Source organism: Lucilia cuprina, chromosome 5, assembly GCF_022045245.1.
Source record: "Lucilia cuprina isolate Lc7/37 chromosome 5, ASM2204524v1, whole genome shotgun sequence".
In the NCBI taxonomy this organism is placed as follows: Eukaryota; Metazoa; Arthropoda; class Insecta; order Diptera; family Calliphoridae; genus Lucilia; species Lucilia cuprina.
The window spans coordinates 32,427,838-32,450,336 of NC_060953.1; the positions used below are offsets into that span (position 1 = coordinate 32,427,838).

The window sequence follows — 22,499 nt, forward strand, 5'->3', positions numbered from 1 at the left end:
TAAATTCTTCTAAATCAATTCTTCTCATATCAATGAATTGTTGTACGCTGCATTTTACACAATATTTTACTAGATATCCGATTAGTCTACGAGCCAAATCTTTTTAATAAAATCGATGAGACAAATGACCAGCAGGATGAAGAAGATAATTATAAAACAAATACAAAATTTGAATATTAAAGACAAGCTATTTATAGTTTATTATTTAAGTAAATTACATTCTAAAACATATATGCAAATCAAAATAAATTATTCCCAATTTTGGGCAGCATATTTATATCGCATTTCTAGATCAAATTACTCAATTCGCTCCTGTTTTTCCAAATCCAAAGTACGCAAACGTCTTTTTAATTCCTAGGCATTTATAACATTTTCAGATAACTAAAATTCCAATATATTATTTTATATCTTTTCTATTTTAATTCTTTTTAATTCCTAGGCATTTATAACATTTTCAGATAACTAAAATTCCAATATATTATTTTATTATTTGTTTTGCCACGTTTTCTTTTGATTTTAGTATTTGTACTTTCACTTATTTTTATTTTTTAATATCTGTCACACAATTTATGAAAAATGAAATATAAATTATAAGCACATAAATAAAACAGCTGATTATTGTTTTACAGCCAATAATCAGCTGTTTATTTTTTGGTACTAGAGATGTAAATTTAAAACAAATACATTTTGTTGTCACGTTAATGTAAATAATATTATCAACTAAGTACAGAGTGAAAACCGCTAATAACTGCAAAAAAAATAAATAAATAAGATAGCCCTACTAAAACCGTTGCGCTTGAAACAACTTCTTATACAATCAACTAAAAGGAAATAGCTTACTATACCATACGTCTTATCTATACCATACGTTAAATATTGAAACTTTTCCAGACAGTAATTTTGAATAATTAGATGAGTACTTACAGCTTCTACAGCCAATAGCAGAGACTATAAAAAATAAAAAAGATTCGTCATTTTTTATTACATAGATACAACTATGAATGCAACTCTAGTACGCAAAATCATAATTTTTATATTATTAATAAATGACTTTTCTACTTAACTTTATTAAGGGCCAAATAGACTACACAAACTGTTTGTCAAACATACTTTTTTCATTTGAATACACATTAAACAAACAAAGTTTGTACAAATAAAATTTTTTCATTATTTTTTTGATTGTGATGACTTCAGACGACGAATGTGCTGCGGCAATTTTGCTTGCTGCTCTTGTGAAACGTAAAAAACAACAAAAAAGAAGAAAAAGAATTTGGAGCAAAGAGTGGTATAAACAACGACCACTATTAGGGCAAACAAAACTCCTAAAAGAATTGGAATTTACCGCTGAGAATGATTTTAAAAATTATGTTAGAATGAGCAAGTCAACATTTGACAACTTATTGGAGAAAATTATACATCGCATTACAAAAAAGGATACGTTAAAGCGAGATGCAATACCACCACATCATCGACTTGCATTAACACTACGATTTTTGGCTAGCGGCAATAATTTCCAGGATTTAAAATTCTTAACAGCAATTGCACCTCAAACGATTTCAGAAATTGTAATCGAAACGTGTGAAGCTATAATAAGCGAATTAAAAGATTATATAAAGGTAAAGGCTTAAATACCATCCTTCCGTTGGTAGCACATAAAAATATTGGTCGTAGACCTGTAATGCTACTTATAATATATGATTACAAACCTTGTAAATTTTATGAAGGTCGATTTCAAATATTTTATTTGCCATTACAAGTTTACGACACATTTTATGATAGTGGGTAAACATATACTTTTACATTATGACATCCCACACAAAAAGTGATAAAGAATCAGAAGTTCTCGTTTACAAACATAAATAATTTATTTTATTTTTAAAAAGTACAATAACTACTTCGAAAAACGAATATGACATCAATTACGCGTGTACATTAAATTTCATTCATCACTTTCTTCGAAACTTGAGAAGTAGTTTTGAATGCTGCTTTCTTCATAGCAATTTGGTGAACTTTCATCCTCTACAAAAAAACCGTCATTTGTTGTGTTATCAGCAGTTTCCTTTTGTATGAAATATACTACATTTTTTTTGGAGTTGGTTTTTTATTGCCATATATTGAAGAACCACTATTTCGAGGTGTTACTGCTCTAAAACTACTTGTAGAAGACCCATTACTAAACGGTGTTGGAAATTTTTGTTACGTTTCTGGGTACTGATGTATTTAAACTGTCGCTTTTCTTATTTAAAATATTTTGGATTTTTATAGTATCATTTAGCTCCAGCTTTCCTAGGCAACCGTGAAATAAAACATCCGAAATTATTTTCCTTGCAAATATTTTTTGATTGTCATTAATTTCTTGGTACTGAGCATTCCACGATTTCGCCAAAGAGTCATTTTCTTTTTGCTGACAGTTGCTATTGCTTAATTTCTCGCACGCTAACTTTATTAAATTGTCTTCTGGACAAGTCTTTCTCCTTTTTGATGGAATGTCAAATTCCTGTAAAAAATTGTAGAAATTATTTAGTTTTTCACACACACTTATTATTTATTCCAGTTGCCACAAACACCAAACGAGTGGAAGAAAGAAGCGTCCGATTTCTATTACTTGTGGAACTTTCCGAATTGCATAGGAGCAATTGACGGCAAACACGTCAACATTCGTCAACCACCAGGAAGCGGATCGTTCTACTTCAATTATAAAAAGTCTTTTTCAATTATCTTAATGGCAGTTGTCAATGCAAATTATAAATTTTTGATGGTGGATGTTGGAACAAATGGGAGGGCATCGGATGGAGGTGTGTTTGCCGAAACAAAATTAAAGGATAATGATTTAAAAATTCCAAATCCAGAACCTCTTCCAGGATGTGATGAAAAAATGCCGTTTGTATTTGTGGCAGATGATGCTTTCCCCTTATCCGAAAACATTTTAAAGCCATTTAGCCACAATACGCTCAAAAAAGAAGAAATCATTTTCAATTACCGACTTTCGCGGGCAAGAAGACTAGTGGAAAATGCTTTCGGTATTTTAGCATCCCGTTTCAGAATACTTTTACAAACTATAAATCTATCTCCTGAAAAAACTACATCAATTGTTCTAGCTTGTTGTTACTTGCACAATTTTTTAAGAAGGGAAAATGAACAAACCTACTTCGAAGGTGGTTTTGACTCCGAAATAGTAGAAACGGGAGCGATGGAATATGCTGATTGGCACAATGGCCCAAATCTTCAAAATCTAAAAGCTTCAACTTCCAAAAATGCAACAAATAATGCAAAATATATAAGAGAAACTTTTTCTACTTATTTTAATACTAATGGTGCAGTTTCATGGCAAAATAACATTTTTAAATAACCTAAATGTTGATTATTTTTTCTTACCCCGCTTTCTATTTCATCTTCCATTGTAGTTCGTCCTGTAATGAACTCTTCCTGATCATTAAGAAACGAGAGATGATCAAAGTACCAAAGAGTTGGCACATATTCGTCGTCTGCGCCAGCACCAGATTTTAGACTTGCTCTTTGTTTCTTTAATTCACGACGATATGATGTACGCATGACGTTTATCTTTTTTACTGCCATTTCTTTAGTAGCATCAGGATATTTTTCCTTTAGTTTTTCAACTAAAACATTATAATCTCTATTTTTTATCATTCTATTGCTATAGTCTTTGGATTTCACTTTCCATAATGATGGTAAAGACTTGTAAACATCAATAAATTCTATTAAAAATTCTTTTTCTTCCATTTTTTATCACAAAATTAAATGTTTATATTATAAAATTTTTTTATTAATTAAACAATTTGGCTTGACAAACATTCAAAATGTTTGTGTAAAAATCAAATTTTTTTAATTTTTGTACAAACAAATGAAATCATTTGTACAAACACGAAAACACCCTCATACACTACACAACAGGCTTGCACAAACGTAAAATATTGGTATGTTTGTCAAGCCGCTTGTGTAGTCTATTTGGCCCTTTAGTTGTCCCGATTTATGTTTATTTTTAACGGATTTGGATAATTTGAAGCACCAATATTACGAACTGACAAACCATTTTGATTATGTTTAATTATCAATTCCCTAACTTCTTTGGGTATTTCGGGCTTTTTGTTTCGAAATTTGCTAGTGTAAACGTTTTGGTTTTCAAAAAATAAAAAAATGCAATATAAATCTTAATTCGCTTTGCTTTCTTTTTTGGATGTATAGTATCTTATTTAAATTTCGGACTCTAAAATATACTCGGTATTTAAAGAACAGCCGCATAATTTTCTCCGGAATATCGAGACCACCTTTTGTTCCAAAACACTTATCACCAGACCACTGATTTACTCAGTAATAAGGACACCCGTTTGGCAATAAAATAACAACTTGTGGCTTTTCAAATACAAAATTCCTTTTATTCAATTCAATGTTTCACTTTTGGTGGTTGTTTTGTTTATAAATTATAAATGTACGGTTGACTACGAGCAACGTTTACACGGTGTAATACTAATGGACATAATTATGTCCATTATCATTGCGGCGTAAACACTGATTATGTATCCACATACATAATCCAATGTATTCTCATGAAGAATATCAATATCATAATATCCATTTCAGTTCACTGTGATCATCAAAGTCTTCCTCCTCCTCTATGTCGTAGCCACTTCTTCCAAATCTTCCATTACTGGGTTGTCTTCAGATGCATCCATTTTGCTTAAACAAAAAAACATGACTGTTGATTTTTTTCATCTGTAAGGTGAGAACACACATTTTACAATAACAAAATACATTGTTTCTATATTTGTATCTTCCTGGTTTGTACGTTTATGTCACTTCTGAAAGACAGTTTAAAAAATGTTCACATTAATGTTGTATTTTATTCATCTGGAAGTGTAGATTGTAGTCACTTGTGTATAATTGTGAGATGAGCGCACACATTTTACAAAAACTAAACACATTGATTTCTACTTTGTATTGTATTTCATTATCGTAAAAAATACATTAAAATTTAATTTAATGTATTTAAAAAAGGAACTGGTAAGTTATATATGTCTTCGATTCGATTTAAAATTTCGATTATTTGCAGAAAATGTAAAAAATCGATCTGACTTTAAACTTTGATGGGAAATATATTGATCATCCTAATTTTATTGCTTCCCAAAGTATAACAGGTAATTCCAATAAATACAAAAGTATGTATTGTATTCAATATTAATTATTAACATTATTTTTGTTTATTTAATTGAATGATTAATGGGTTCCAAAATATAACTCTTAACATTTGATGAATTGATCACAAAATTTATGAAGAACTAAGTACAAAAATTTTGTAGATTTCAACGATTTAAATTTTTGGAAGTATACCAGCCAACAGGAAGAATAATACAGATTTCCTGCAAATTATCTTATTATAAGGTAATAATTCTAAATTTTTGATACATATATGACTTTTTTAGATTAGTTGTTACATTAATTATTTTTCTACTATTGTAATTTCAATTATTTCAATAAAAACTATAAAATTTCATTTTATTTAGATTTATTTTTATAGATTTTGTGAGAATACAAAAAGAAGATGGGAAAATTCATCTTCTAGAAGAAGAGAAAACTCATCTTCTAGAAGATAAGATAGGAATACTTCTAGATGATACTAAGTCACTTCCAAGACTCATCCAGAAGTTTCTTCTGCGGGTCTTCCAGGAGTATCTTCCACGTTACGCTTAGATGTTCCCCAGCTCGGCATCAGTTCTTCCCGACTGATGACAAGAATTCGTATACTTCCGCAATATTACTGGCGAGCTTTTAGCACGTTTGGAAGTTTCACACGGGTAACTTCCAAACGTGCTAAAAGCTTATTGCAATCCCAAAAACAAACAAAAATTAAAACATTTTGTATTGAAAAAAATTTGTACAGTAACTGAGCAATTAAAAATCCGAGAAATAACATTGCGTCGTAATACTTTTGTTTTTTTGTAACTATACAATGTAACACCTATAGTGAAGTGGAGAAATGTAACCGATAATTTTTGAAATTTTGCTTTTTATAAACAAATAAGTTATACCCCATTTAAACATACACGAAATCTAGTACTTATGAGATTTCGAGCTAAATCTAGTTGATTTTCCCATACAAAACGAAATCTACTTCGTAACTAGATTTCATTAAAATCTACACGAAAGTTTTTAGTGATGCAACTATGTTTTTCCCTAAATAATAGAGTACGAAATTGTTGTAGTTTTATTTAATCATAATACAATTAATATCATTATGTTTAATTTCGCTAAAATTTAAGAAAAAAATATTACGAAAAGGGTTTTATTAAATAATATTTCGTATTATACACGAAATTTTTGTAAATATTACGAAAATAGAAGTTTTTTTCGTAAAGTTGAGCATGGATTATTTTCAATGTATATTCGGTTGTGCCGAATATACCCTTCACCACGGTGTGTTAAAAAAACAGTCAGTACCAAAAAATCCTAAAAGTATCTTTTAAAAAAAAGTAACAAAAGGTTTCCTTTTATGGATTCTAACTTAAGCCAGGCTGCACAGACTTAATTTCATGTTCTGCTGCTCTCGTTCTGCCTTGCAATTTCTGTTTGAGCATGCATAAAAAATCTAAATTTTTGATGAAATATTAAGAGGTTGTCTCCGATTTTTGCATATATCTCCGTTATTTATGAAATTTTGCTGATTTTAAATAGCTATCTTCCCGAAAGCATGTCTAACAGAATTATTAAAGTTTCAGATCTCGCCGATATCTGTGGTCCTCTAAAAACTGATTTCAACAAACATACAGACAGACGTACGGCTTAATCGACTCCGCTATCTATAAGGACCCACAATATATATACTATATAGGGTCGGAAAATAATATTATAAAAATTACAAAATGGAATGACAAACTTATGTATACCCTTCTCACGAAGGTGAATGGTATAATAAAAAAGGCGTTGCCACTTTAAAAGGAAAATAATTATTGAGAATTATTATTATGTAATGAAAGAATTAAGCCACAAAAAGTAATGTTTTGAATACAAATTTATATGAACGAAAGTAGATTTAAATGTTTGACTTTTTATCGAATCCCAATTTGATAAAAAATAAAACGAATTTTGTAAACAATTTTATTATGTTGTAATTTTGTCATGTTTTTATTTGCGTGGTCGTTTTTACAATTTTTTTTAAATTTCTATTTAAAAAGTGAATTCTTTTATTATCTGGCTTTAAAATACCACCATCAGATATTAAGTTCACATACGTATAATTCTAATCCCTTTTATCGAATGTTTGGAAACAATATTCTTTTAAACGCATTTTCGAAATTAAATACACCACAAATTTTTCTAACCCATCCATTTCAATGTTATTGAAATTATTCTGATCTTCCAAAAAGTTTTCAAATTCTGCCTAGGTATAACTAGACAAATATTTTTAAAATTAACAACATAATCTATAAACATGGTCAAAAATTTTAACCTATTTGTTCCTTTTACATTCAACAAAACATACAGTCAACCAGGGGTCGACAAAATGATTTCACAGCAATTTAACTAGTGCTATATTATTACCATAGGAAGGAATGTCCATGGACTTCCATATTTGCTGATCTTCTGGCAAACTATTTTTAAAACGTTCAGATATAATAACACCTCTTTTTCCATTTAAAGTTGAAGTTGTTAAAAATTGGCTGCTTTTAGCAACATCTTAAGCCACGTACCATAATAACTTGAACCATTCGTTGAGGTTCTAATATAATATAATTTTTCCGGTCAAAAGCACACTCTTCCCGGCACTTCATCAAACAATATAATAACGTGGGCCTACTTATTGCTTCCAAGATATCTTATTTGTTACATCTTGGTTGTTCTGGAGTCAACATATCACTTTGTTTTGTAGTGTGGTGATTTTAAGCTCTGAAGTTTGGACTTTTTATTTAAGATTGCTAATTTCGCTATCTGCCAAAAAAAAAAAAATTGAGGGTAGTTGTCTACGAGTGAATCTAAAATATACTAGAGCACTATAAACTATAGTTGAGGCTGTTGATTACTTAATACTAGAACAAATAGACTAAAGTCGAGACTATAGACTATAGTCTACTAAACTAAAAATGTATATATAATAATTTTAAAAGATATGGTTGCACGAGTTCTTAAATTACCGGTAAATGTCAGAACGTTAATACGGTAACAAAAAGAGAAAATGATACTACTTCGATATATTTACCATGATTTCAATTTAACTTTTGTATTTTTTATTTTAAAACATCAAAACCAACTTACATATTTCATAATGAAATGAACTGTATAAAATATATTCCTTTTTAAATATTTCAAATATTCAATACTTTTTATAACACATTATTGAAAACGTTTTTCAATTTAGAGTACAACACATTTTTAAAAATTTTTATAAGTATTAAGACCAAAGCTTGGAAAGAATGAATTATATTTAGAATTAATTCCCTTATATTTATACCAAGGCGAATTCAGATAAGGTGGTGGCAGTTCTGCAACAACAACATTTTCCATGTATTTTGTTTTTGCTTTTGGTTTTCGTAAATGTCAAAAACCATAAGTACGGCGAATTCATTTGATTAAAAATTTTTGTAAAATGTTTATATTATATTAAAAAATAAAGATATTAAAATTTGTGAGGAAAGTATAAACTGAATTGAATAATGTTTGTTTCCATCGAAAAATTCTATTCCGGCAGCTTAATTTGCTAAATTTAAGTAAGTGCCTTAAGTTAAGTAAAACTTCATTTTTTGTGAAAAATTAACATAAAAAAGTACATATTCATGAAAATATTATATTACGAATAAATGAATATTTGTTGCGAATGGATAATTCTACTCCGGCGGAGTAATTTTCAATATTTGGCCATAATGTAGCAGCCGCCGGACGGGTAAATACCTCATATGGGTTTTGTTATATAAAGCGTTCCGGAACAGACTTTTTATAGTTAATCTCTTTATCTACATAGTGTATATATAAAACAATATTGTTTAATTTGTTAACATTTAATAGATTTAAAAATTAAGCCATAAACTAAAAGTCAGTTGCCGCCAGCCGAATAAATACTTCATATGAGTTTCTTAATATTAAGTGTTCCAGAAGAGATTTTTTTAATTAATCACGATATCTACACAATTTTAATACAAAATATAAAACAATATTGTGTAATATGTAAACCTTTAATAGAAAAAATATTTTTCTTAAATAACATATTTGTATACATACCAATTATGCCATTATTTAAATAAAATGATTATTATTACGAGATGCTTGGTATTTTCAGATTTATTACATAAATAATTCAAAATATTAACAAAGTTTTTCTCTGTTTAACGGACATTTTTAAATATAAAAATGTGAACAATAACAAACTTTGACAGCTAGGAAAACCAGGCGAATAAGGAAAAAAATTATCAGCTGATTGATTAACACCACCTTATATGAATTCGCCTTGATTTATACCCTTCACCTTCGTGAGAAGGGTATATATAAGTTTGTCATTCCGTTTGTAATTTCTATAATATAATTTTCTGACCCTATAAAATATATATATTCTGGATCTTTATAGATAGCGTAGTCGATTAAGCCCTGTCCGTCTCTCTGTCATTCTGTTAGACATACTTTCGAGAAAATCGCTATTAAAAATCAGTAAAATCGGTCGGTAAATAACGGAGTTAAGAGCAAAAATCCGAGACAACCTCTGAAAACTAAGCAACAACAACACTGTATATTAGGAAAAGATGTACACGTGTGTGTAGATGTAATTGGTTTTATTCAGCTGTGTATTTTGTTTTGAATGTTTGGATACTGTTGCCGTCTTTGAGTTGTGGATTTTGTTTTTGTGAATTCTGTTCGTGTATTAAGATGAAGGTTGGTTTTATTGCGTTGTTTATTTTGTTTTTCTGTATTTTTCGTTATGTATGTTTAGATGTCTGTTGGTTTAGATGCCTTGTGTATTTTGTTTTTTATTTCGTTAAGCGTTGTTGTTGATTTTGTTTTGCTTTTGGTGTCGGGAAAAAATGTATAAAACTAATATGTTTAAAATACACTATGGTGAAAAGTATATAAGATTCGGCACAGCCGAATATAGCATTCTTACTTGTTCCATTTAAATTTAAAGTTGTAAAAAATTGGCTGCTTTTAGCAACATCTTAAGCAACGTACCATAATAACATGAACCATTTGTTGAGATTCTAATATAATATCATTTTTCCGGTCGAAAGCATTTCATCAAATAATATAATAACAATGTGGCATACTTATTGCTTCCGAGATATTTTCTTTGTTAAATCTTTTTTTGTTTTGTAGTCAAAATATCACCTTGTTTTGTAGTGTGGTGATTTTAATCTCTGAAGTTGCGACTTTTTATTTAAGATTGCTAATTTCGCTATCTGCCAAAAACAATTGAGGTAGTAGTCTACGAGTGAATCTAAAATATACTAGAGCACTATAAACTATAGTTGAGGCTGTTGATTACTTAATACTAGAACAAGTAGACTAAAGTCGAGACTATAGACTTGACTATAGTCCACTAAACTAAAAGTGTATATATTATAATTTTAAAACATATGGTTGCACGATTTCTTAAAATACAAGTAAATGTCAGAACGTTAATACGGTAAAAAAAGAGAGAGACTTATTTCAAAATGAAATGAGCTGTATAAAATATATTTCTTTTTAAAAATTTCAAATACTCAATACTTTTCATAACACATTATTGAAAACGTTTTTCAATTTACAGTACAACACATTTTAAAATTTTTTTATTAGTATTAAGACCAAAGCTTGGAAAGATTGAATTCTATTTGGAATTAATTCCCTTATATTTTTAATTCAGCTTTAAATTTTTGAATGTCTATTCTTTAAAATCATTGTTTTAATTATTAGGCTGAATGAATTCCTTGGCTTTATATTCCATTGAATTAATTCCTAAGAGATTTTATTCTTTTAGTTCCTTCTATTACAAATTGAATGAAAAAATTTAATAAACAGTATGCTTTTGAATTATGAAACAAAACTTTTATTTAATCTATTTCAAATTGAATGGTTGAAAACATATAGTTGTACATATAGGCGAAACTCAAGCGGTTTTAAAACAAAAAATTTTAATCTCTTCACACCGACGAGCTCTGAGAGAATAAAACAAACTTGTGAGAATAAAACGCACTCACTAAACTTCAAATTTTCTTTGCAAAATTGCGAGGATATTACCACTTATTAGTTTTTCTTATCACTTAAACTTAATGTTAATAATTTAAATTTTACAAACGAAAAAAAAAATATTTTTTATTATTTGACATTTTATTTTAATTAAAATTGAGAAATGGAAAGTTGTACATTTTAGTATTGAAAATTAAAAAAGTATTTTACATACTTTTTTCATTTTGCATTAGTGCAGAAAAAAATAACAAAAAGACGTGTTTGTTTTGAGATAAAATATCTTTTCAAAAAAATAAATAACTAATATTTTCATTCACTGCCATATAAAATTTCATTGATAACACACAAAGAATAACGTCCAAAAAATACATTTTTAATTTAGTACCATTTGAACAACTGTTTTTATTTTTGTGCTTTTACTAATACATTCTCACCAGTTAGGTCTTTGACAGGGGACTTAGGTCCTTGACAATTAGTTTCGCCTATATACTACTATATGGTTGAAAATTTTTAAATTCGATTTGTAATAGATTGAATTAAAACAAAATTTTTATCATTCAGAGGAAATTTAAAAATCAATAGAAAGATTTTATATTTATTTTAATTCATTTTGTAACAGATGCAAACAAAATTAATTCATTCATAAGGAATTTAACATTATATGGGAATTAATTCATTGAAGAATTAATTCAACTGCATCGAAAGCTTTAAAAGTTAATTGTAGGAATTAAATCAGAGGGAACGAGTGAGTTTGAAGAATTGATAATTTTCTTAAATATTACTTAATTTCTTCAAAAAAAGAATTAGTGAATAAATTCTTTTAGAGCTTTGATTGTTGTGTAAAGTGCCTATAATACTTATAATTAAAACTTATTGTGTTATTATTAAAACTATTTTAAAAACAAGTAGGAAAGTATAGGCGGGCATGGCCGACCATATAATACCCTACACCATGAGTATATTTTTAAAATTTTTACTTTTTATAAAATTTTTATTTTTTATAAAGAAAGTTTTATGTTGAATATTACCAATAATTCCAAAATATTTAAGCAATTTATTGATAAAAAACTAAAATTTCTAAATGAGGCTTTATATAGGTCAAATATGGGCCGATCCTCGGTTAATTTGGGAAAAGGATATATTTCTAAATAACAGTTAGTTTTGTTGAGTTTCATTGCGATACAAATGGTTACAGTCAATTTTAGAAGTTTAAGTCATTTTTTGAAGGGGGGTTTGTATGGGGGCTAGGGTCAAATATAGGCCGATCCTTACGAAAGTCTGCAGCGTCATTTATACTTATATAAAACTTATTTGTGGCAATTTTTAAAGAGATAGCAGAATATTTGACGTAATTATGGCATAAAAAGTTCAAATCGGGAGGTACGGTTGTATGGGGGCTAGGTGAAATAATGGACCGATTTCAACCATTTTCGTCCCTGTGCCAAAAAACATGCTTGGTCTAAATTTCATCAAATTATCTTGAAAATTGCGGCCTGTACCTTGCGCACAAGGTTTACATGGACAGCCAGCCAGCCGGACAGACGGACGGACGGACATGTCTTAATCGACTCAAAATATGATTCTGAATCGATCGGTATACTTTAAGGTGGGTATTGGACCAATATTTTTGTATGTTACAAGCATCAGTACAAATTTATAATACCCTCCCCACTATAGTGGTGTAGGGTATAATAAATCATTTAAAAATTGAAATAATATATTAATTGAAATAGTCAAACGAAATAATATAATTTTATAATGAACATTTTTAAATATCGTGCGTGACATATCGAGCAATCGACATGTTTAAGCAATTTATAGATAAAAATAAAAAAGTGGAGTTATATGACAACTAGGTTCAAATATGGACCTATCGTCATAAAATTCTAGTATGTGATTTTAATTCATATAAAACTTATTTATGCCAAATTTTATCATAATACTAGTGATTAGAGGTGAGTTACCGACGTTTAAGTGTTTTTCTGAAATGTTTAATTTACTTAATTTTGTTTAGCAAACTACTTTAAATAATAATAAAAATATAATTAAAAAAAGTGCCTGACGTCTTGCATATTTAAACGTACGAAATTTCAAAACACGAAAAACTGAATAATTTCCATCAATAAACCGATAAAGAATAATGGACTATTGAACTTTTAATCAAGTGAAAATCCTGCGAGCAATGATGACGAACACGTCGGCGAAAGCAACCTTAATTTTCACAAATGAACCACACAGATGAATATAATACGCGGTGTAACATTTGCGAGCGAAATCGTTCTGCAAGGAAATTATTTAACAATTTAACAGAGACATTTAAAAGTCAAATATATTGAAGATTTTGAAATTTGGAACAAAATAAGAAGCGTAATAGGCCGAAAGTAAAAAAAAATACGGCATATATGCTTGAAAATAATGTGAAGGATTAGATACAAATGAATTAACACTCTTTGCATTTTGGGACTCAAACCGCTTTAAATTTTTAACAGAACAAATTTTCACTAGCCTTGATATGAACCCAATTACCTCTTAGAACATTATGTTCCCAGTCTCAGTTGAATATGAAACAATAAATGGAACAAAACGCCTCAACCGCAGTATCTTGCGTGTGAATGCACAGTTTTGCAACAACAATAAAATTATTATTTACACTGTAGCAATTATAGAGTTGCAGAGAACGCATACTGCGCAAGAAGTACAAGAAACTTTACATAATTATAATACTTCTAAAACCGATCACACAAGTAATATGATCTATCAAAATTTTGTGTAGAAGAGTACGGATAAACGCAATATGTAATGGAACCATCACACATTGAGAGAGATTATGAATAGAAAATTTAACAGTCTTTATTTTTTTTTAAAAACAAGCAGGTCGCATTAGATCAGGGATATATTTTTCTGTAAACACATACAAAAAAGTAAAACAGCTGTTTTCTTTTATTATCTTTTTTGTTATACGGATGGAATTCCATTTTACTTTTTATTAGACTTTAAGTCTGATAGTGTGAAGTGCCCTTAAACATCAAACTGACTGTATATAGGTATGATAAACGGGAGTGGATATTCATTTTGTTTACTATTGATGTATTTGTATCCATAAATACATCAATAGTAAACATAAAAGATAAATCGGAATCATTGGTAGATAAATTATTGGATTGTTCATCTGTTAAAAAATTTCCAATTAACCATTTCAATTCATTTTTAATAACAAACAAATCTGTGCTGTTGTCAAATTCAGAATTCAATTTTGTATTTTTAAAAAAATTAAGATAGTCCTTCTTTCCTTTATTTTTTTAAGAAGAGATTTTATTAGTTCATCACTTAACTTGCAATCACTTTTCGATATTTCCTTAAGCATAAAGTATAGAGCAGCGTTGGCTTTACATAAATTCATATCAACTGTAACTTTAACTGATTTAAAATCAGAACAATTTGATTAAGCAACGTTTTAATTGGAATTTCCAATTCCATAAATCTTTAACACAAATAAAGAGTTCCACTTAGTTTGGCAATCCAACATTAATTTAAGTTTTTTTCCTTTCATTTTTTTACATATTTAAAATGTCATTCTTAGTGGGCGACTTTCTAAATAAACGTTTTTATATTGAATTCTTTGGTATGATCGCTTTTGGTATCTTCTTTTAAAATTCCAAAAGAGTCAGATTCTTCATCTGAAGATGCTAATTCATTTTCGCCTGGGAAGTCTTTTGACTTGTACAATCTGCCAATGCCTAATGCAATCCATGCGCTATGCATGATTGTCCTTCAGGGCAATTATTTTTCAATTTTTTCATTGTGGAATCCCCGTCTTATATAAAGTTACACTATCCCAGGAAAAACTTTACTTACCCGGTAAGTAGGCAAGTAATATTGAAGCAATGTGGAACTATTTACTTTTGGGATGAATAACTAATTATTCTTGTTCGACGAGATTAAAAAAATAACTGGTTACAAATGTGCTTACCCGACTTTCCCTCGCGTATACCTTAACGCTCTTATAAATACTGGATACAAACCACCTTATGGCTGAGTTTTTCAATATAACGAGCCCAAGTTTAAAATAATTGTAGGATGAACGCAAAATTTGAAATTTCTCGTGACCGAGTTTATTTTGGAAACTATTGCAGTTAAAATCTTAAATTTTGCACGAAGAAATTTACCATCCATGAAGTCATTTTGAGTAACAAATTGGCGGATTATCAATGAGAGGAGCGGCACCTCCCATATTAATTGAATTGAAAAGTTTATCTGGAAAACTAATAGAACTAAATTCTTAAAATTGTGCACGAAGATCTTTAATATTCATCTTAAAAATATTGTTTATCCCAAGGCATTAGAATAAGAATTATTTTTTAAGAATAAAGTATATATTAAATTATGGCAAATAAGAAATAAAAAGCTCATTTATGTTTTATTCTAAAATTTGTCATCAAATGAAATTATAATAAATCTTTAAGAAAATTGCATAATTTATTAACTAAGTAAATATTTTTTAATTATCATGCATTTTAATTTAGTATATAATAAATCAGAAAACACACAAATATTAGTTATAGTATGATTTTAAATTTACTTTAAAATAAATGTTAGTCTAGTCTATAGTATATTCTATTGTCTAGTCTACAGTCATCTGTTAAAAAATAATACCACGCCGAACTTTTGTTGGCACCTTTAGTTTGTGATTTTCAAAAATCATTCTTTTTTATTAATGTTACAAATTCATATTAATTTAAAACATTTCCTAAATAAAATTAATTTTAACATGTTGTACTTATTTATTTTCCTGAATGTTGTTTATAACCAGGGAAACCAAAATATGCAAATGCATGTTTTTTGTGGTGCGTCGTATGGACTCATGGAAAAGATATTTATACGTTTCAGACCAATTTAAGAATTTTGGCATCGATTTTTTAGAGCTATTTTTTTGCATATTTTACCCATAAGAGCATAATTTTGCATGATTTGACTTTTTTAGCATATTTAAGGCATATTTTCGAGTTTTTAGAGCATATTTACTCTTTTAGTGCATATTTTGATGTTTTCGGCTTTTTTCAAAACTTTATTTAAAAAAATAAAATTCTATTTTTTTTTTTAATTTTTCAGCATATTTTACAATGTTATAGTTTTTTGTTCAATAAAGCATTACATTTTAAACCAGAAATAAAACCTATTACTTTTGATTTCATGAGACCAATCCATTTTTATAGTTTAAAAAACGTATTATTGGAATTTATGACAACACCGATTAAAATGATAGTTTAGAAGATATGAATACAATTGGTAGAAATGTGTCAAACTTTGTCGTTTGAAATATGTTTTTGGGGGTCCAAATGGTTATTTATTGGTTATCTGAACGTAAAACGGAATTCTATTAAACTAGTTCTTCAAACTATGAGATGAATCAATTATAAAAAATCTTGTAGGATGAAATATGGCACTAAACATTTATTATTTCATTACAATTCCTGTCTTTTTGAGCTTTTCAATGTTAAAAAATAATGAAAAATTTTATTTTTAGAGCATATTTTTTAAATTTTAAAAGTATATATTGAGTTTTTTACGGCATATTTAAAGCGCTTAAAATACTTTTTTTTAAAGCATGTTTTCGGTTTCCCTGTTTATAACTTTAACAGGGTATTTCATATATAATCCCGAAAAATCTCGGTATTTTTTTAAGTAATACGGTATATATTAATCCCCAAAAATCTCGGGATTTTCGGTATTGGCGTCCCTAACTGTAAAACATCGTACAACGGGCGTAATATGTAGAAAACGGTAGAAAATTCAAATGATATTTATTCGACTGATGCAGAATAATGCGATTTCTGTAATATGGCAGAAGACATTTTGATTCATACTATAACATAAATTAAACGTCCTGCCTACATGTCACAACTAAACATTTTTAAAGCTTAGACGCATGAATTAGTAAAAAGCTCTTAGATGTCCATAATATAGGTGTAGTAGTTAATAAAATATTTATATATATGTTCTTTAGAAGTTTTGTGTAACTAGGTATTTAATTTCAAATCAAAGCTACCGCAGCCTGAGATAGACATAAAGTGGGAATTTAACGTTTGCGAGAAACATTTAGCATAAAAACCCATACCTCAATTAAATAGGAGGACTTAAAATCTTTAATATATGTTTTGAACTATGCTAAAGTTCCATAAAAACAGTTATATTTTAGTATATTTTAAAAGCTACTAACTATACAATATAAAATTTTTCCAAACGTTGATTAAGATTTTAATGTAACCTATGAAATATTTAAATAATTTAATAGAATTCCGGGTATACGAAGAGACGTTCACATCAATACCAAAGTTCTTCATGTAAAATTTTAAGATACTAGCTTAGGACTCTAACAGATATATTTCCTCATATATACTGATTTAATATTTTCTTAATATGGGGAATTTGAACGCGTCATAAGCACTATAGCCATTCCATTCCCATTTTGTCTAAAAATTTTCTTGTATATATGTCTAATTTGTCCATAAAAAATTTTAGAACTCTGGCTATTGCAGTTTATGAGATATGCAACTGTTAATACTTATTTTGTATGTGAGCGTGGCTCCTTGCCCACTTGAAATCTCAAAGTAACCTCTTCAAGACATAAAGAAACACTGTGAAAAAAAGCACAGTGAAAAAATTTAGAAATAACCCTCAATAAAAGAAATTCTAACAAAAGTGAAATAACTCCCAACTCCTTAAGAAAGTGTGTTGGACAAACGAGCAAAGGTTTTCGACTCGGTGTTATTCGCACACCGGCTTCTAAATTATCATTGTTAACCGTTTTTGTTAAAATAGTGCAATTTTTAAAAGTAATAAAAGCATTACCAAATTAGTTTAAAAATAAAATATTTTCTTTTACACAAGTGTATCCAATAAAATTGGACTCTAATGAATGAAAGTCAATAGCAAAATAATTATCCTTTTATACATACAACTTGAAAAGCATGATAATGTGTATTAAATTCGTAGGTTAAAGTCTTTGGGCACAAAGATTATAATAAATATAATTTACAATATCGACTAACGGCACGTCTATCTTCTTCATACACACCTATGATAATAGCAAATCCAGGTTTAAAAATGCTGCTTTCATAAAAACTTATTTAGCTTTATTAACCAAAGCAACAATTCACGAAATAGCTTAAAGTACCTTTATGGAAAAGCCTGTGAAAAACAATTTTTTGTGTGAATATCCAAACATGCTTGCAATTTTTGGAACATCTGATTTCGATGGTTTTCGTGAAATTCCCAATTAAATAAATTTGTGATATGCTTTCTCATTTTATCCTTTTTATATCCTTCTATGTAAAATTGTTTATTTCAGCATATAAATAAAAAAATTTATATTGTTAATCTAAATGATTTTCTGGAGGAGACCTTGTATGGGAGCTATGACCAATTACGAACTGATCGGAATAAAAATTCATTGTTATATTTCTGTATGTGAGAGCAATATTTGTTCCAAATTTGTTTATGGATTCCTTAATTTAGTAATGAATTATGTGCGTTTAAGAGATTTTCGGGAGGCGACCTTGTATGGAAGCTATGTCCAATTATAGACCGATTCAGAAAATCTTTTCTCTGAATGAATTCTATTGACATAAGATTTTAATTTGTAAAATTTTATGAAGATATCGACATTGTGACAGAAGTTATTAATAAAAACCCCATTTTCCGGGAATATGTACTTTTCCGTAGGAATCAAGCTCTTTTGTAGAAAAGAATGTATGGTGATTTTCATGGAATTATCCAGAAAATTATATCAGAATGTGTAAAAAAATTATTTTTTCGTGGTTGTTTAAATTTTGATTCATAACTTTTCCCGGTGTAAACCGATTTTGATCACTTTTTAATACGAAACTGCAAAGGATGATAGTGAATATCTTCGGTGAATTTAACTGACATCCTTTGCTTAGTTTAAACGTGAGCGTGATTTAGGCAGACAGGTAGACGGACATAGCTAAATCGACACAGAATTTGAAATCTAGATGTTGGATTTATGTAAGGTAGTAACATAAACGATAAGGCTTCTTTTGAATCTGAAATATACATTATAATTAGAATATTGTTAATGGTTTGTATATTTCTCACCAACATATATATTATGGACAATTCCATGAGAACGCAAACCACGACTGAAAAAATAAAATCCTTATAACTTCTGCACTTTTTGAAGATAATTCAACAAAATTTGGTATGTGATCTTTTGTAGCACCAAAGACGAAGACTGTTGAAAATTTTTGAAATCAGTTTATTTTTACAACTCGTTGCCATACGAACGGACCCGAAAATGTCACGTACGATATTTAAAAATGTTCATTATAAAATTATATTAATTCTTTTTATTTAAAAATTACGGATTACTAATAAAAAATACTCATAATGTAAGAAATTAAAACAATCGGTATGTATCGTCACCTACGATGTAAAAAGCCCTAAGCAAAAAGTTTAATTATCATATAAGGAGTTAAAAGGCTAAAATTTACTTAATAGCATTTTGAGTCATTATTTTAACATGGTGATGTCATTGGAAGCAGGTACATACCACAACAACTTACAAGTAATTAGAAAAAGTAGTCAGTGTAAATAGTAAGTAAAAACATATACAGCTTCTATAGCTTCACGAAGAAGATAACTAATGAATTGGAAAGTATTTATAAAACACATTATTAATAAGACGTTACTAGACTACTTATATGTAATCAGGACAATATGAAATAGTCATTGAATAGTATGCTAATAGGCAAGTATTTACAACTGAATGTCATTAACGAGTTTTTGTTGGGGTATTTACAATTTCACTTGAGAAGCAAAAAAAACTACTTTTGTTTTGATGTAATACATCAGATTAAACAATAATGTCGATTTGAATTTTTGGTTAGTTATCGTTTTATTTATGTATGTACTATAGGCTACTTTTTTTGAAATATGTTAAAGTTGACGATTGCGTGAAAACCTTTCTTTTAATCTGTCTCGTACTCTAGATGCTACACGTAGTGGTTCATCGTTTATTTCATCACTACCAAATGAAGACTTCATTAATTCGTTCTACGCAGTTTCTGGTTTTAGCATGAATTTTATTATATCTTATTTCGTCTTCGATAACACTTGAACTATATGCTGTCATTACCCATGGCCTTAAAGGATAACCAGAATCACCTACAAATATTAAGAAAATTATTAAATACATATTTCTGTTATTTGTATATCTATGTAATAATGAATGTGTGTTTGTATGTTTTAAAGATTTACAAATTCATTACGGATTAGATTTAATTGAGTTTTAAAAAAATCAAAATATAATGCGTTTTAAACAAAATTGTAGCACTTTCTACTTACCTAATTTTATATCCAGAACGAACTCGTTGTTGCTGACATATTGGAAAACAAAAGTTGTAAAAAGTTATTACAGAAATATTTGATAAAATATTTAAATTTAAATTATCTTGAATTTTATACACATTCGTAACAAAGAAACAAAACAAATATAGTAAAATCTCCTTAAAATGTTAATGTTCTTTTATAAACACATTAAAATCGTTTTTACCACAAAATTTATTTATTATCTCCGAATTTAACTTTAATTAACTTGAATCCTTCTATTATATTTTGTTTGTTTATTTTGGTCTTAAATTGCTTTGAAATAAAACTTTAATAATATTGTTGCTAAACAAACAAAAAATATGTCTTTTACGAAGCTTTCATTAGTTAGGAGCAGTGATGCCAAGTGTATAGATTTGTTTCTTTTTGTAGAGATTTTTTCAAAAATTTCACATGTGGAGATAAAGGGAATGATTTTTTTACTTTTGTAGGGATTTTTGAAATTTTATAGTTTTAAATTTAAAAAAAGTATAACAATGGTCAATTCGAGATAAATAAAAGTTAAAATTCAGTAATATGAACATTTTATAAAAAATTTAAATATTTTAAAATATATTTTAGGGACAGCCAAGATATGTTGTAATGAAATTAGTACAAAAATATTTTTTTTTTCGTCGGATGACGTCTCCTTTCAATTGTTGTTTTTAATCCTAAATTTATAATTTTATTCTTATATTATTTTTGTATTTTTTTAATAAAGCTGAAAAAATAGAAAAATCATAAGAGTAGGGTTTTTTTTCTCCTAGCATAACTGGTTAAGGTTTTGTTTTTGCAATTTTTTAAATAAAAGCTCAAACACAAAGAATATTTTGCGTCGTCCAACTGCAAATGGAGAACTCATTAAGAGTTCTAATTTAGCTGATTTGAAAACATTTTTAATCTTTTGAATATGCTCTTAACATATCATTTTTAGTGAATACAAATTAAACATATATATTAGAGTAATTCACGCTTGTATGAAGGAAAGAAATATTGACAAGCAGGCCATCTAGAATTGTTCTTTGAGTTGTAAAACTATGTCATGTAAAAAATTATGCTGATAGGATAAGGCTAGCAGGTGCCACCTAAGCTCTGAAGTTTCCAAGTGCACTTACAAGGGGAAAATATATTTTTTTTAAGTTTTTGCTAGAAATTTTGCTTGAACATTTAAAAGTTATTGCAAATTCGCCAGACCATTAAGTGTTTTACAGCACATGACTTTGAAATGTGACAAACAAATTTATTTTTTTTGGATATATTCTAAAAAACATTTTGTTCTCAGCTATGGTCAAAAAATTTTAAAATTTGTTTAACAAAATTTCAAAAAAACTGAAATTGGATATTTGAAACGGCTATTAAAAAATCGAACTTTTTTGACTATAGCTGGAAACAAGTTTGGAAACAATATTAGGTAACAAAATGTTTTTTTAATAAATCTAAAAAACATTATTTTTTTTGTCACATTTCGAATTCATGTGCTGTGAGCAGTGTTGCCAGCGATTGTATATTAAAACGCGCACATAAAATTAAAAAACGGGTAAAAAAGCGTATTTTTTGAGTTTAAAAAGGGTAAAAATGCACTACCGTTTTTAGTAAGAATACTCGTTTATAAAACTTTTACTTTATAATATTCTTTATTTGATAATTAAATATTATGGTTAAATGAAATATAGTTACAAAACAAAAGAAAACAATTCATATAAAAATGTCAGTATAGTTTATAAAATTAACATTTATAATTTTAAAATGTTTAAATTATATGGGTATATGACCCTTGTACAAAATGCCTTATTAAAAAGGTTTTAAATAATGTTACTTAAATCTTCGACAAATATTTCGCTGATATTATCTGCATTTTCCTCCTCCTCAACCACGTTCGGCCACAATACTGTTTTTAAATAATACTTCGACTTTATATAAGTTTTGTTTGAAGAAATATTTTTGCAGACCTCGGA

At 28.2% G+C, this 22,499-nt stretch overlaps 1 protein-coding gene and 1 long non-coding RNA gene across 2 annotated transcripts; both read right to left on the bottom strand.

The window, feature by feature from the left end:
* Positions 1 to 2,173: 2,173 nt before the first annotated feature.
* Positions 2,174 to 19,089, bottom strand: LOC124420227. Its single transcript, XM_046952445.1, has 3 exons — positions 19,041 to 19,089; positions 3,376 to 3,716; positions 2,174 to 2,497 (listed from the first exon to the last, which is right to left on the bottom strand). The coding sequence occupies exons 1-3, from the start codon at positions 19,087 to 19,089 to the stop codon at positions 2,174 to 2,176; spliced, it is 714 nt and encodes a 237-aa protein (XP_046808401.1).
* Positions 19,090 to 20,055: 966 nt separating this feature from the next.
* LOC124419918 lies at positions 20,056 to 20,556 on the bottom strand. Its single transcript, XR_006940914.1, has 2 exons — positions 20,524 to 20,556; positions 20,056 to 20,343 (listed from the first exon to the last, which is right to left on the bottom strand). It is a non-coding gene; the product is annotated as an uncharacterized LOC124419918 (long non-coding RNA).
* Positions 20,557 to 22,499: the final 1,943 nt, after the last annotated feature.